The following is a 17,652-nucleotide window of genomic DNA, read 5'->3' as shown; positions in this document are numbered from 1 at the left end:
ACAGTTTATATTACCGCCTTTCACACCTGTTTCTCAGGATCGTTTAGGAAACTTAGTTCTACCTAAAAATGTGAAAAGTGAAATAAAAGAAGCTTCAGTTCTTGCCATATTTGGTGCACTTTTCAGAAGAGCAGAGCAGTGGACAACTCACCCTTCAGATACCTTTTCTGTGTGCTCTCAGGAGGGAGAAAGAATTGAGCCATTTACTCAGTAGCCTAATTTAGGAATCCATTTTTATTGAAATCTCAGTTCTCAAAATAAAACAACCTTTCCTTCTATTTAGTAAAAGTGGAAGAGATTTGTTTACTAGGAGCATGCAAGAGGTGTTCAAAATTTCTTCTGCTAACATTCAGCATTCTGTTTCAACCATTTCAACACTGTCTTACAGTGGTAGTCTGCAATTTCTGCCCCTCACTTCTTTGTTTTAAAAAAACTTCACAGGTGCTTAAATGGAAGCCAGGTGACCTTCATGTTTAAAAACTGCTGAGGCCAAGTAGATTTCTGCAGTCCTGTGTAGCTATTCAGATCATGCTTAGCAAGTGTGAACCATTGAGAAGCTCAGCTACCTTGAACAGTTTTCCCAAACCCCTGTCCTGACACCCAACACCCACCGCACCAGTGCCATGGGTGGGCTCGCATGTGCTGTTCAAAAGCAACACCTGGAAAAAACTGAAAGTTAAGAGAAATTAGTCTAAAACACAACTTCAAGATATTACCTCTCTTATGTCTTCATTGCCTTCTTTTATATTCTCTGTTGCACCCACAACTAATTGATGGATATTGTCAATATCAGTCTCCTGTTTAAAAAAGAAATAAAATTGAGAAATAGTAATGAATGTTACAAAAAAAACCAAACTACTTCCAAGGACTTGGGGAACAAACAGAACTCAAAAGTAAAATAAAATCTGGTATTACTAACATTTTTGTTTCATTGATGCAAAGGCAGAGAGTAATACATTAAAGTTGTAATTTCTTTTTCGGTGATTTTATGAACCTGAATGGAAACTACCAAGACCATCAGGAAATCTCCCATTTATCTAGAGTCAGATCTAACCTGTCTGATTTTTCCAGCTCTTTTGGAAGAGGTGCCAACATTTCTAGAAAGGATGTTGTTACATAACACATTTAACAGAACACCAATTCTGAGGCAGAAGGAGCATTCTAACACACGTCTCTCATTTTCCATTCCTGGCACATTCTAATAAGTAACAACAGTAAATATCTTGATTTTGAATTTGAAAAACAAAAGTATTTTCCTTCACAATTGTATTAAAGATTTGTTAATTTTATATTCACAAGTTGGCAATCAAGACCAAAATGCCCCCAAGAAAATCTTTAAGTTGTATTTGCTGCTCTAGTATTAAATTATACTAACCTGTTGCAAGACCTTCTCAGTGAATATCTCTTGTAATCTGGAGATTTCCACCACTTTTCCTTCAATTTGTCTTGGCAAAGAACAGAAACACTCTATTAGAAACTAGTGCAAACATGTCTTGCTGCTGCAGATTCAGACCCTCCAGGCCAGTAAGTGGCTGCTCAGGAGGCCACTGTTCTGTCAGTTGTCTGTGAGGCAGCAATAACAGGGACTGGGCCTTGGACAGTGCCTGGTTGGAAGACAACCAGTCCCCAGTGAAGCCCTGGGAAAGGCACCCCCAGAAATGCTCAGTGAGCAGCTTTCACTGCCAGGTATTTCACTTGTCTCCCTTCTTTCATTTCATATAATACCATTCATGCTGGGCTTTAAGCAGTTGACTTTGACACACTCTTTTCATATGCTGCTCTGGTGTGTGCAGTTCACCTGGCCTAGGACTGATACCCAAAAGTCAGTTTCTAGCTTGAGTCTCTGTTTGGGTGTTCTGCACAGCTGGGGAGAGTGATGGCACCACTGCCTGCCTCTGCATGTGGTCAGCACCTCCCCTACTGCCATCTGGATATCCAGCAGACAACAGGACAGAAATGGAAAATGTAGTACTTTAAAATGTGGATAAGGGAGAATGTAAGAATGCCTTCCATATGTAACCAGTGCTGCCATTCTTTACACTGTGGGACAGCACATGGTTCCTCTCCTGGGCACTGGTGATTTGAACCAGGAGCAGGCAGGTGTCCTGCACATGGGGGCTGATGGGGGCGTGGGACCAGCACAGGCCACTGTCTGTCAAGGGACAGAAACTGTACCTGACTTCATCGAAGAGATTGTTCATCTCACCAACAAGTCTCTGGTTCTCCTGCTCAAACTGGAAAAAGGGGAGAAGGAAATGACACATGAAATGTATATGTTTAAATTCCCAGAAGTGAGTCTGAAATGACAGATTTCATTTTCATTTCAGTGAGTCTGAAATGCCTTTGAAGAAGGGTAGCAGTATCTTACAGAGAAAGGTTTAGTCTTCTGTCATGGGCAATTTCTATCATAAAGAATGAAGAAAAAGATTTTATTTCTTTGAACATCCAGATTTTTTTAAACATCCAGATTTCTTTCTGCAAGAGGCTCACTGCCTACCTCATTGGTAAAGAACAGCCTTCTCTCCTGGGCTAAAGGATTCCACAGAGTCTAAGAGGAAGGTTACTGGGCACTGCCACCTTCACTGTGGGTAGCAGTCTCAGGGAAGGTGCCCAGCTCCATGAATTGAAGGGGAACAGAGAGCAACATACTGCACAGTTCCATTGATTTCCACTCTAAAGATCCAGTGGTTTTGTCAAATGAAATAATACCAGCATTGCAACACATTCAAGTGTCATTGTCACTGCCGTATGTAGTGACACCACGTACAGAGCAGAGCATTTTTGAAAATACTATCGCCTAAAATATATTTATTTTATATTTACTTCACAGCAGCAGATGCTGTGCTTCATCACTGCACTGCTTTACATTCATGACCATTGTATGTCTGGTTCTGGTGGAGTCACAGCAAAGCCAAGGCACAGGGCAATGAAATAGGGCCACAAGATTTAGTGCTGTGATTGCCAGTTGGTCCTTGAGTTAAGTGGGGCCACCATGCTGCAATTGTTTTTTCTGGCTTCTGTAAGGATATCTGTACAAATATTCAGCATTAGAAATCCCCTATTTAACTGCCTGAAAAACCAGATGGTAACTAATTGAGAAGACAAATTTTCAGTAAAGAAACAGTGAATGACTTTAATCCTTTACAAATAGCACAAATCCACTTGAGAAAGTATTCTTTTAAAAGTCTCTTTGATATTTAAAACCTTCCACTGGCACAGATTGCCTTTTAAACTGCTAAATGATCTTTGCAACTTGAAATCATGGCTGATGGAGCACTTGCACAGACAGCTGTTAAGATATGCTAAAACAGGCAATTGAACAAAGGGTTTGAGCTCTGAACACATCATATACCAGTGCTACATGATGGGAACATAAAACCAAGCTCTAGCAATCAGTATAGCTCAGTGATTTATGGCTTATTGAGTAACCTCTTTCATGACAGTGAAATATTCTGTTATCAAAGTATGGCATAAAGTGACAAACTGCTTAATATATGGCTAAAAAATCCAAGGCATAAAATAAATAATCACCACTCATTTTAGTTATTCCATGAGAGAAGTCATTAGACGTGCTGCCCCTGAATTTAAGACAAAACCAACCAACGAAAAAAAAGATGAAATCAGAGAAAAGTAGATATTTTCATGACTCCAAACAGCAGAGATTTTTCCCACTCAATGTAATCACATGACATCTGCTCACAATAACTGTAAAAAACATGAATATACCTGTATTCAGAGTTATAAACTGAAATTTATTGTGTAAATCACGCAGTAGGCCTGTAAATATTTTGATCAACATCAAGCTCTCTCCTGAGGGTAAACTAGTGATAGGAATTGGTGCTTTAGCAATGTTAGGGCTTTAATTCATTATTTTATCTACATGAAGGATCATGGAACCATGACTGAGCATTTGCTAAGTATGATATGACACAAACCATCCCAATTTAAAGCCAACACAGCAGTTCACAGATTGCAGCAATCCTCTTCATAGAATTGTATAGGATAGAAAAGATCTTACAGATCAAGATAACAACCCAAGGCCACCACTACACCATGTCCCTAAGTGCCACGTCTACATGTCTTTTAAACACCACCAGGGATGGTGTCTCCACCACTTCCCTGGGCAGTTGGTTCCAAAGCTCAAAAACCCTTTCAGAGAGGAGATTTCTCTACAAAACACAACCTGCATTAGTTATCAGTCAGAAGGCCCTCTCAGAGCCCAACTCTCATTTCATGGAGGTTGACAGCAAGGGGCCTAAAAGTATTGTGCCTAAAGAAAGGAGAATGATAATATGAGCAGAATTATCTTGTAAAAGAAATCACAAAGCAGGAATAATCCTCTAGATTTTAAACTGGCACTCAAGAACAACATGACAGCATACAGAGCAGCCTTTGAAGAACATTTTCTCTTTAACAAGCCATACCATCATTGTGTGCAACTCAGTCATCTCTGACTGGAAGAATGACGTGCACTGTGTCTGGGAACACCTCGAATCACTGCCAAGGAAGCTCCACAAAGTCATACTGCTGCAGCCCTTTGCCCTGTGAAGTTCACTCTTCTGATAGCTGCACAGCTACTGATTGAAATCAGTTCTTATTTCTTTATATAAACCCAAGGCAGTGTGTGTTAATGTAGAGAGGTATTCTAAGAATTTTGAACTATGCTCAAAATGATAAATTTTAGGAGTATCAAAAAATCTGACAGGCTGTCAGCAATCATACCTATGTCAAAAATTTCCTATTCAAATGTAAGCAGAATTGGATCAATCTATAAACATGCAAAGAAATGCAAAAGTGTTAAAATTAATGAAATTCTGTTGTGACAGACATCTTGTAGCTATTCTTTCTAGGAAACCAATCTGATTTTGATAATAAAAAATAGAAAGAAATAAAATGAAGTATAACTTCACAGTAATAGTTAAATAGTACAACTATTTGTGTTCTAGAAACTGTCCAAGAAAAAAGGGCAAACAATTTATTCTTTCAGAAGTTTCATAATGATTCTTTTGATGTTGCCTTGACTTCTATTGTTTACTGACTAAACAAAGCAATTTGTGATTGTAGTCGTAGAAAAAAATTTTAATTTTGATTGTTGAAAGATAGCTTTTATTAATTTCATGTCTCCATGCAAATATTTTATAGCATTTTTAAATACTAGCTGCTACCAGAAAAACTAGGAAGTCCCAAGCAAAAAGTGTATCTTTTTACAGCATTATTCTGCATAAAATGTTAAAAGTTAATTTAGGTGAATCTGTACTTCTTTTTTTTACCACACGTGAATACAACAGAAAATACAATAAAATGGACAACTAGACACAGGATAAACATACCATTTGTATTTCTTCAGGTGACAGCTCATCTTCACCTCTGCTATCCCCCCATAATCCAAGGTTACTTTGGGCATCGGGCAGATTCCTGTCTGCAAAAGAACCACCAAACACTTGAGACACTGAATAGCACAGGGCACTGAGTAGTAAAGTAAAAATAATTTTTCATCCATGTTAGACTGATCATGAAATTGTTGTATCTCCTTTGTCAGTTACTGAGATTCACCCTGTATTTACAGCACAAAATTACACCAACAACCTTTAATGTCCAAACAAGGCCAAAGGTCTTAATGTAGGTTTAATTTTGTAAACTAAAGGGAGCTCCATTAACATACTGACTGAGAGGGATGTGAAATAACACATAATGCACTAAAAGAGCTTTTAGGGCACAAAATACTGTAGCAGTAGTCTTTCAACAAATAAAACCACACAATTTTCAAAATGACAGCCTATATGCAAAGTATTATCTTCCAGCAAGACTTGACAGAACCACCAGTTCCTGCTTTCAGAAACTAAAGACAGAATCTCAAAGATGTTTTGAGCAAAGCTCACAGATGAACTCGATTTTGTCATGCTCTTTAAACTCCTCTTACAGTGCAAATCCCACACCAACTGTGCAAGGGGTCCTCCAGCATATAACAGGAATCAGCTCCAACCCCACAAATTAACCATAACACATCAAAGCTGCTTCAGTCATTCCAGTAGTATTTTCCCTTTGATTAAAGATATTCATCTGCATAAATCTTTGTATAAGTCTGGCATAAAAGATCTTGAAGGGCTATTTCTGGGATATTCCCTTCTGGAAAATTTAATTTTAGGCTTAATTATATACTTCTGGTTAGAGAGGAAGAAGTTAGAAGAGAGAAAAGAAACTGGCTCAAGAATCCACTGTTTCTGAAGCTGTTCTAGCATCAGTGTTTAAAAACCTTGTAAGACTGCAGCCTTGAGAGAGCCTCTCCTCTCCCCACTGGCTGTAACAATCTTACACAACCCAAGGGAGATCTGTACCACCCCACAATGGATCAGCCCTCAACCTGCTTTGAGGCATCAGATGCAGGTTGCAAATTAAAACACAGAAATATTTAGGTTTTAGTTTTTCATACATTTTAGGCTCCCTATTTATTTCAGTCAATCTTTTAAGCATTTATATGTATTTAAATTTGTTTTCTTATAACTTCCTAGACATATTTTTTTTAATTGCTTAAGCAGCACTAATGCATCATCATTCAGAGGCTGAAGCCTTGTCTTGGGAAGCCTCTGAAAGAAGTGGTCTTATTTATAAACACATATATGAAAAGAGATAAAAGGAGAGGTTTTCCTTTTTTATTCTCCATGATAGTATTTATGGAACTCTTGAAAATATCAATACTGTAAAAGAGTACTGTGTATGTCTCCTTTATAAACTTTTTTTTGCCTTCCAACAACCTAACCAGGATGCATAAACAATGACAATGTTACAAATGGAGGATGCAGATAAGGAATATAATAAATTTATTTTAAACACAACCTCAAACCAAAAAATTGATCAACTCTTTCTTATAGTAGTAAAGTATAAACGCAAGAATGTCTTTAAAGATTGTTTAGAAAGCATCCAAGTATTTTTTTCCATGGGGTATTATCAGTATTTCAAATCTATTCCACAGAATCACAAAACTTATTTGTTTAGGTAATCAATGTATTTACATTATATCAAAATTACAATAAATTATTTACCATATTCAAACAAAATAAGATAATTAGTTTATGGAGAAAAAAAAAAAAAAGAGAAAACCCAGAGGAACCAATTAGTTTCAGGCCCTGCCAGCACTGTAAAAAAACAGCACTTGTATCCAATGTGATGGCTAATAAGCAAATATACTTATGGTAAGAGGTAAGCAAGACACATGTATCTCCCCAGGGTTCCTCCTGTCATTGTGGGATGTTTTGGGCTTTCTGCAGCTTTCATGGAGCTGACATTAATGCTTTTCTGCAATTCAGCTGGCAAAAGCCAAACTACATTTTTATTTCAGAAAGAGAAGTAGTTAATTGTGACAGAGATATAAAATAATGATCAAATACTCTGAACCTTTTACCACACTGAAAGGAGACAGCTGCTAAGCTTGTGGACCAGTTCAAAAGCTACTCATTATTTACATTTATTTCCATGAACTAAATGTCAAATTTGTAATATGCAAATAAATACTGCCAGTATATAAAAGCACTCTCCACAGAGACTATTTTCCTACCATGAGGCATGTCCACTATAATTCTAATGTAAACAGGTGCTTTGCCACAAAACAAAGGTAATCACATTTTGCTTTGGTTTCTGCCAAAAAACCAGACAAAACCCAAGTTGTTCTTCAGCACATTAAGTAGCACATTCAGCTGTTCATCATAGTGTTCAAATTAAGGACAGAACCACAAGCTGCTCTCAAAAGGATCTTTACAGATGAGATTTAACCCAAGGGACCAAGGCATGGTGCTGATGGCTAATTCATAAAAACAAATGATCGCCATTCTCTAAACCACCAACATCTTGAAGATGAAAGAGCTGATTTTAAAATGCAAGCATTTCTCTGGCTTCCTAAAAATTTGAAAAGTTACTTGAAAAAAAAAGTATAAATCAAAGGCTGTAAAATTTAAGCTGAGCTTCTTGTTTCCTAGTCATCTTGTTCATGTTATTTTCACACTTTGACAGCCACCTACCAGCAAAGTCACAAGGCTGATTCCTATAAGCAGCAACAACCAGCACTTACCCTTATGTGAGGAATCACAGGCTGTGTGCATTTGCATACTGTTCCAGACAGATTTATTTTGATATACAAGTCTCATAGTTTCCTCAAAGTCTACTCAGCAACCCCTCATAAGTACTGCAGCAGCACCACTTGTGTGGCAGGACCCCTACTTTCTCATAAAAATTAAAGCAAAAACTCATGAAAGTGAGAACTGGAGTAATCAAAATTAATGTGCAATAAAACAGCTGCATTTCTATTTACTGCAGTGGTTTGCTGTGTCCAAGGCAACCAAGGAACAGTATTTCCCACAGTGTTGCACAGATTTTTGGAGCTAAAAATTGTAATGACACTATGTGGTGGGAGAATGCAGGGACATGTGGTAACAAGGAAAGAGCACAGGGCAATGAAGATGCTACTATGCTGCTGCTTCTCCAGTGGCACCAGCTCACAGCTGCAAAACACTGATAACAGGTTAAGGTGAAACTCATCTGTGTGCCTGTGTGCTGCATCACTTATGACACACTATAAAAAGGTAAGCACTAGAAATGGCTCAGAATCAAAACCTGTACCTCTTATGATAAATTCAGTGTTAGAGGGGGAAAAAAGGCACACTGATAGGGCTGCAGAAGTACAAACTGGTTAGGAAGATAAGCAAAGCCATTATGAGAAAATGAAGTTGTTCAGACATTGTGAGGTAATTCAGTGTTAGAGACTTCATCCAGAAGTGGAGCACCCACTTCACATGAATCCATGCCCTGTATGGCCCTGGAGTCACCTAACAGAGGAACTTTACTCTTAATAAAATCACTAAAGAAACAACAACTATTTATCAGAATAATATGGCCAACCACTGCATTTATTCTATCTTGACAAAGTATTATCACAATGTAATATAATTAGAAGGAAAAAAATTCCTGCTGTAAATCACAGGGTACCTTGGTCTCCTTTAGACGAAGAGTGGGAGACCACAAGCCAGGGAAAGCAATTTCAGAATCACAGAAAGATCTCTAGGCATGAAACCTGAAATTATCTGCATAGTACTCCAAAAGGCACTTAGCTCCAAAGCTCTGCCAGCACCCACATCCCAGGACAGGCTGAAATGGCTGAGAGAATTGAAATGGCTTCTATCCCTCAGCCTGAGAAGCAGGCAACCAGGAATGAGAACCAATGCTCACAAACCCCATCAAGACCTGCACCATCTGAAATGACCCCAAGGTCAGAGATACTGCTTTGGACTTCTGGCTATCTCCTGCACCCTGAAAGATGAAATGAAATTCTCCCAGCAGGGCAACTCAAAGCTGTCAAGAAGAAAGCCCCAAAACTACTGGATGTGACCAGCCAAGAACCTCCTCTGTGAGCATGTTCCACCTTCGAGTTCCTACTGTAGGAGTCTCCAACTCAAGGTCTCTGTGCTTAAAAACTAAGAATGTTCTGAGAGAGTCATTGACCTACTTGCTAATCCCTTGCATTCAGTGAAAGAAATATGGAAAAATTAGACAAATTTCAGAAGATATTGATAAAAATAAATGAAAAGGAAAAAGTACATAAAGAGGTTATTAAGAAGATGAAGAATTCAGCAGAGCATATGATTTCTTTAGCTGGTATGTCAAAAAGCTTAAGATTTTGCTTCCTCAGTCTCACAGTATGCTTCACAGAAGCTCGATCATCTCAAGCAAGATGAAAATGGAAAACCTGCCAGTCATAGCAATTGGCCCTTCTAAAGTGAAGTACTATCAACCAGACAGGTCTTGCCACAAAAAGTAAAATGTAACTACATTTTATTCCTACCTTTGCTTTCCTCAGCAGAAAGTTTTTCTTCAGAATCCTCTAAAGCACTCTGTGAAGATTTTTCAGTGGAAAGAGGTGATTTGGACACATTGCTCTGCTCAGGTTCAAGTTTGGACCTAGAAGTACAAGAGCCAATTATTTAACTAATACTATACAGATGTATTTCTCTAAAATGAGAAAAAACACAGATTACTAAATTCAATACTTCAGGTCTTGTGAACTTCACATTAAAGATTTTACAGTTGAGATACAAAATGTACTTAGCAACTGTCACTGAAATATTGCTACAAAGGCAAAGAAAGTGTGAATATTATTCCTGGACAAAATGCACCACATGCTCAGAGTTGAGAATATTGAAGGCTACAGCATAAAAATACTGATACTTTATTAAACTTCTTTTCAAACATTCAGTGTATAAACTTATTTTTTTTTTTTTTTAGCCAACATTTAGGTCATATGAAAAATTTTTAGCAGCAACAGCCAAGCACTACTTCTTCATTTTTTTCAAATAATAATGACAATTTTACTTTATATTTTCAATTGTCATAAAGGAAATACCATGGAATTAGCTTTTTATACTACTTCTTAGTTCCTATTAGGTAATTTTAATACAAAGACAATGCAAAACATGAGAAGCTTATTCAGTGATTATATATTAAGTACTTGTCAAGTATGTTTCAGTGTGGCATCAAAAAATGTTGAAATTAGCGGTAAAGTATTTTTTCCAGTAAATTTTTTTGGTTTATTGTTGTCTACAATGAATTCTGTAACTGCTAAATAGCAATCAGTTAAATGTTTAGTACTGCTGTTGAAGAAGGTAAAGAACCAAAAACCACTGGGTGGAATCGCCTGCTGTGCCAGGTGATTCCACCCTACCCTTTATCATTCCTACCCTCTCAAATATAATCAGCAGTTAATCTCATTATGATTTGCAATTCTCCCCTGTGCCTAACAGAAGGTCCTGCTTTTTGTGTTCCTTCATTGCATTGTGCCTAAATTCTAACCCTTAATTAGAAAATTCTGTGAAAACCAGAATATAATGCAATTGTCATCAGTGAGTGGTTGCTATTTAACAGTAGCAGGGAACCTTTTTTAGTGATAAAACCTCTGCAAATATTAGGCTTTTGGTAATTTTGCAAAGAAGAATTCTTCTCTAATCTCCTCCCTCTCAAATTTGCCTAATGATAAGAAAAAAAAATACTTATCTACATATCTGTGCAGTTCAACTATTAGTTTTAGTACTACTAAACCACTAATTCCCCAGGTAACAAAAATATCAGCTTGATTTGAATAACTCCATACATAATTCACAAAATCTTCTAATGGAAAAAGAAGTTTAAAATTGAAATTAAATATAATCTTGAAGACCAATAAACACTAAAATTGAAAATCACAACCAAGTACTTTACAGAAAGAAATGCTTGTGTTTCTATTTCTCATCTTTTCTTTCAGTGAAACTAGTCCTAACCAGCAGAACTTTTAAATCAAAATATGTGAGTGAATACATAGGGGCAACCTCTGAAAGGAAATTATAACACTCAGGCAATTTGTTGAAGAGCTTAGGATAGTTATCAATATAGAAGGAAACATGATGAAATATATTTCTATGGCAAACTTTTCAGTATTGTCTGATATGCACATATTTTAAATTGACTAAACTGCAGGAAAGAAGAGCTGCACTAGGATTAATTTATTTCTAAAGAAACATATTCCTTTATTGTTTGTTGTCCTTATTGTGCACAGTACAGGAATATAGGAAACTTTCAATTTAAAATGAACAAGGTGTCTGGGGTGCACTGTATAAAGGATGCCTGGTTCTTTCAAGGTACATGTTCTTATCACATAAAGCACCTGCTGAAATCCTCAGGGAAGTTACAAATCAATTATACTGTTCTTCTTTAAGTCATAATAAAGATTGGGCTATGCCTTGTGATTTATTTGAATTGAATTTTAATTTAAATGACAATTGAGCCACTACATCACATCTGCAATGCATACAGACTCCACCTGGTCAACATCTGTGTTCTAGTTCTTACATCCACAAAGAGAGACATAGAGGGACCCTCCAAAAAAAAGAATGTTTCTTTTGGGTTAATTCTTAATGCCTTACTACTCTTTAGTTAAGTGGCACTCTAACTTCTGAAATAATGCATCAAATTGAGGTTTTTTTCTCTGTTTATTCATCTGAGAAATCCTGAACCTGGGAATTCACCTGGGAAGAGTAATGTAAGAGTATTAACTATCAGAAGAGCTCATATTCATTAGCTACTGCTTCGACTGCAGGAACAATGCTCTCTTTCTTTGAAGCTCTTTCACATGAAGAATACTGATAAGATTTTGAATTTTTACACATTAAAAATATCACACTATTTCTGTATAGCTTTTTTTTGAAAAGTTATGGGAGCTACAAAAACACCAATGCTTTACTTTTCTCTCATTACTTCTTACCAAATTTCAGAAGTGATTTGGGATATTTTGTTTTCTTGGTTTTGGTCTGATCCTCCACATGTACTACCATTTATATCTCATAATGATATATTTGAGTGAATCTAATTGTGCCTAATCAGGCTGAATCATTCTGAATAAAATACACTTATGAACTTTTGAAAAAAATCTCTCCGGGTTCAATGTAACTGTAGCTGATACTACACCAAACTGATAAACCAGCATCAAGTGTTGGAAAAATGCTCAAGAATTTATTTATGTGCACATTTTTTTAAATTAAAATATAGATAATGGACTTTGAAGTTATTAACCAAATAATGCAGAATGAGAAGACATGGAAAGTTTCTCAGGTACTGAATAAACTGCAAACCTCCTCACTTTCCCTGTCATTCTCACAACTGGGAGTATGCAGAAAAAGAAAGTGAAGAAGTATAGGGTTTGAAACTTGACTGAAAAAAAATCCCACCAAACCAAAAAGGCAGCAAGCAATCACCTTTAATGTCTCCTAGACATATTCAGCTCTACATAAGCAGCCTTAACAAGTGCCACTATAAGAAGTGGAAGCTCTTGTTTCAGTTCAGAAATTACATTCTAGTTTTTTATTTTCATCATGTTTCTGCTTGCCATGAACACCTGCCATCTCAAGTAGTATTTATTGACAACACAGTCAATAAATACTTGTTTAGCAGAAAGATAGGACCTTAAAAAAAAGTAGAAAAAAAATTGGTGAATTTGTAGAAGTCAAATAGATTTATTAACCCACATTTTCCTATTTGGCGCTTTTATCCTTTACCTAAATGAGAACTACAACACTATAAAGGCACTTTGCCACTTTCAGACTTGACTTCACGTGCCTGAAGTGTAAAAAGCCCTAGAATGCACCTGTTGACTGCAGAAGTTGCTCATCCAACCACAAACTTCCATTAAAACAATCTCCTTAGCATCTAAACATGAACAATAGTTTTGCTGAGTGTCCTACAAGAGAAAGGCACAGTTAAACTATTTTTTGACACTACTCACAGTCTCTTCTTATCTATCACTCGCTTAACTCGGATGGCCCTTTGCTCAGAATACAGCTTGCACACTCCTGTTCAAGACAGCAGTAAACAAAATTTCAGGTTAAAAGAGCAAGATTCCATTCTTGGAAAATGCAATCATCCATTTGTAACTATTCAGTAAATACTAAGTACTTTTTAAGTAATCTTCAATGAAGTCCAAGACAGCTGTTCTGTGCTCCTTCACCTGAGCAGACTGGACACCCTTGTGTGCTGAAATAGAAAAGGAAATATAAAACAATCTTTTAACTTTTTACAACAATTCCACAACAGTTTGCACTTTCAGTTGATATGCAAGTTATATTCAAAAGCCTAGTCACATTTTATATATGTTATGTATTAATATTTCTTTTAAACATAGCTACATTTAAATATAGATTCTCTAAAAGAGCAAGTCATTACAACAAACCAAAAAATGAAAATAACTAGTGTCCTATAGTATTTTTATATATGCCAGAGTTCTATTATGTCAAATAAACTCTAAACAGGAATAAGTGACATCTAGCTAAGAACAGCAGAATAAATCTAGAGATTTAACTTACTTAAACTATTGAACTTGAATTTTCTGGTGTACAGACTATGTGGAAATTTTTGGGATTTATTGTGTCAAATCCTTTTAATTCACATATATAGATATTTTTCATTTTTATATTATGCAGTTCCCATCCATGACTGACATTCAAGGATTCTGAATAACGCTCCAACTATGTTTAGATGGCATTTTAAATCTGATTAAAATCTTTTGTGTATCAATAAAATACAGAGATGCAGCAAGTCAACTTGAAAATAGCAACACAGAAATTCTCTCTCTACAACTTTCACAAGATAGTGTAGTAAAGGTATGACTCCCATATTCAGGTTGTCAAAAACACTTTTAATCTACCAGGACTCTGTTAAAGTTATTTAATTATCTCTAACTTGGAAGTACTATACCTGTAATACCTTACAGGTAGACAAGCTAGTAAAAGACAACCATCAAATTTAGACAGCTTTGGTTTAGGCCTCTGTGCCAAAATGCAGAATTACTACTCAAGTAGCAAATATTTAAGACCCTTTTTTATACTTGTTAACCTTGAGTGTTTCTGTGCTATTACTCAAATTTTGAAGTTCAAATACTGGTATTTGAACACATAAACAAAATTCTCTGCTGTGGCTTCTTTTTCCCCTATCATTAAAGAAAATGGAATTACAGTACTAATCAGCCAATGGGATTACACCAATTCAAATAAAAAGGCAAGGAGACTTCCCCCATCTTTTTCCTAAAGCATTTAAGATTCACTATTATGTACCAATATTCAGCATTACCTCAGCCTTTATCAAGAGCTAAAAAAAAAACCATGTAAGAGCTGCTTAGTTTACCTTCTGTTCTGAGCTGATGAATGGCATCAGCACACGTTCTCATGAACACCTGGGCATCTTGATCTATCTGGTCACGCTCTGTATCTGTCATCCTCACATACTCAGACATAACATGGCTGAGAAACAAGAAAAACTTGTCACTTAAAAAATCCCCAACATAAAATCCACAAGCACACACCTTACACCTTCTTGCGACCCACCATCTTTGCAAGAACTTTTCTGCAACACTGATTTTCACAGAAAAAAATAATAAGTACAGTAACTACCACTGATCAAAATGCTACTCCCATAAAGTTGGGAGGCTTTTTTTAAGTAAAGTATGTAGAAAAAAGAGTATCTCCTATCATCTTGTACATAACCAAACACAGAGCCGATAAGGAGAAAATACAGCTAGAAAATATAACATCGCCCTTGGTACTTATTCCAATAAAGTGTCCTAAAAACACAAAACCAATTCAGATAAAGGAATAGCTCAAATACTGAAAGAAGTAAAAAGAAAAAAAAAAGGAATTGTCATTATCCTAAATACAGTGCTTCATTTTAAAAGTAGCTCTACTATGAAATTGTGAATTCAAACTAGAGAAAGAATACTGGATGCACAATTATAATATCAAATTGATTGCAGTATTTATTAAAACCTGTTCCCATTGTTTATTTCAATTTTAGATTATACATTATGCATTTGGTATTTTCTAATGCTATTAATATATATTTTTGTTGCTAAATTAATAAAAATGGAGACCTGTCCTTAAAATATTAACTCACTGTAGGTAACCAGCAGAAAAGCATATCGTATGAAGATATTTAACAGTGTTTCCATAGCCATAGGTGACAGGATAAAACTCTGCTACAGCAAAAAAAGTTCATCTTGTGTTTCCTGGTGATGTAGTGATTACAGCCTATTATACCTGCTCTTTAAAAAAGGAAAGAAGACCTTAACTCATACCTGCATTTGAAACTATTTTTTAATATGTGAAAATTTCCTCATGTGTAATGCAACTACATTGCTGCAGTAACACAAGTAAAAAGAGATGTTCAATATTTAGCCTGATCTCTTTAGAGATCTCTTACACAGTTCACTGCAGTAATGGCAAAGCTCCTCTGTGTCTGCTGCAATCCCAGGCACAGGAAAGCAGGAAAGCAGGAAAGCCCACAACCAGTTCACACAACCCTGTCCCATCAGCTCATCCCATACAAACCCAGCAGCTCCCTCCTGCATCATCAATGTACTGCAAGCAGGGGTCTAGATCCCCTCCACGAAGCTTTAAGTATACTCTAAATAATAATACTCTATAATACTCTTCGAGTATTATTATATCACAATCTCCTCATTCCCATCCCACATTACTGGTTTTACATAAAAAATCAGCATATTGTTCATCTGAAAATTAGTACCTGCTTATTGGTCAGCTAGTACACAAGCTCATATTAGCAAGCAAACAGTAAGACAAACCAATTAGAAGCAATATTCTATATTTTATGTGTTTGTTTCCAAAACTGCCATGTATTTGACATCTAAATATCAGGGCTTTTTTCCCTTCCCCTGTTTAAAACTACTCTAAATGTCATAAAATTATTCTTTATTTATCCTTAGTAGTGTTTCCATTTATAATTCTAAGCATGTGTAAAGCTAGGAAATCCATTCCTCCATCCATTTCCACAAAGACCAAGACACAAAGGGACCATTAAGACCATCTGGTATGGCAGAATTCATAATATCCTTTAGTGAGCTCAGCCTAGAGAGTTACTTGAGCATTTCAGGGCACACAGACTTAAGTGAGAAATAAGGATGGAGTAACAGCTGTATGACAGCTTCTTGATAAAAAAACTCTACTCTTCTCTTTCAGATTACAATCATTAATTCTGGCTGGTCTGCTATTGAAGAGGATATAAAGTAAATGTGTTTATATGTCTAGCTTCTTGTACTCCTCCCAGCTTTGTAGTGTTTGAAGAGCTCCACACTTTCCAGGTACTTTTTAACATAAAAGGGTAAAATAAAGATTAAAAACTGCAAACCAGAATTTTCTTTTAAATCAGACTTAGAAATAAATAAGAAAAAATTTGCCTCAGGCACGCTTCATTTTTTACTAACAGTTTAACTAATGCTAGTGTATTGATACACTGAGAATAATTGCAACAGGTTTTTAACTTTGGGAAGTTGTTAAGTTACTTTCCCTAGTTGCTGATAGAAAAACAGGACAGATTAAATTCTTAAATAGTAGTTTCACAGTTTCAAAGCTAGTAAAATGCAGCTTAATCCAGTAAACAAGAAACAGAATACTTTTCCTTTTATAACTGCTTACAGCTTACATAGTGTCTGGCACCAGTGCTTTTGAACATGAGCTGGTCAAGGCACTCAGAGAGAAGGATACCTGAAACACAACCTCCTTGGGAAGGCAAGAATGGAGTCATACAATCACATCCCATTATGTCAGAACACATATGGCATCCACTAGTACTATAACAGGGTACTGAAATCCCCACTGCATTCCCCAGTAAATCTGCACACAGAGATTATACTGAAAATCCATTTAATCACCATCCTCTACCGGAAGAGGAACCGCTCATTAAAATAAAACAGGCCAAAGAAAACCAAAACCACAGAAAAACATCAAACAAAAACCAACAGAACAGAAAAAAAATCCAGCTGTGTCTTGTAGGCCAGAGATTCAAATGCATGCTCAGAAGTGCACTGGCAGTATCTCAGCAGTGGACTGCTCCATTACTAAATCAAGAAGGGCCAAGCAAATCAGGTTTTTTTAGAAGCAATCAGAATAATTAGCAAGATATGCACAGAAAATGAATGGAGAAAGGAGGAAAATAAGATCCTCTGGATTGTCATCCTTGCCAATATGAGAAAACTTCATAAGAAACTTGGGCTACAAGGCAACTCACTTTATTTGTGATTTTTAACTGTGAATGAAGAGTACAGTGAAGACAGTGACCATCAAGTAGGCAGATTTC

General features: G+C 36.3%; 1 protein-coding gene across 2 annotated transcripts in view; it reads right to left on the bottom strand.

Annotated features, from left to right (window-relative positions):
- STX18 (syntaxin 18) overlaps positions 1-17,652 on the bottom strand; it is a 59,054-nt gene that overhangs the window by 2,680 nt on the left and 38,722 nt on the right. For both annotated transcript variants that reach the window (XM_058024842.1, XM_058024843.1), the window contains 8 exons: positions 14,689-14,804; positions 13,465-13,542; positions 13,295-13,361; positions 9,830-9,945; positions 5,331-5,419; positions 2,176-2,234; positions 1,376-1,445; positions 717-797 (listed from right to left, as the gene is read on the bottom strand). In XM_058024842.1, the coding sequence (XP_057880825.1) occupies positions 717-797; positions 1,376-1,445; positions 2,176-2,234; positions 5,331-5,419; positions 9,830-9,945; positions 13,295-13,361; positions 13,465-13,542; positions 14,689-14,804 (676 nt within the window). The remainder of the gene's footprint in view (positions 1-716; positions 798-1,375; positions 1,446-2,175; positions 2,235-5,330; positions 5,420-9,829; positions 9,946-13,294; positions 13,362-13,464; positions 13,543-14,688; positions 14,805-17,652) is intronic.

The sequence above is a fragment of the Melospiza georgiana genome, chromosome 5 (assembly GCF_028018845.1).
Source record: "Melospiza georgiana isolate bMelGeo1 chromosome 5, bMelGeo1.pri, whole genome shotgun sequence".
NCBI lineage: Eukaryota > Metazoa > Chordata > Aves > Passeriformes > Passerellidae > Melospiza > Melospiza georgiana.
Note: the sequence above shows the minus strand (reverse complement) of the source record. Positions and strands in the feature narration are given on the sequence as shown.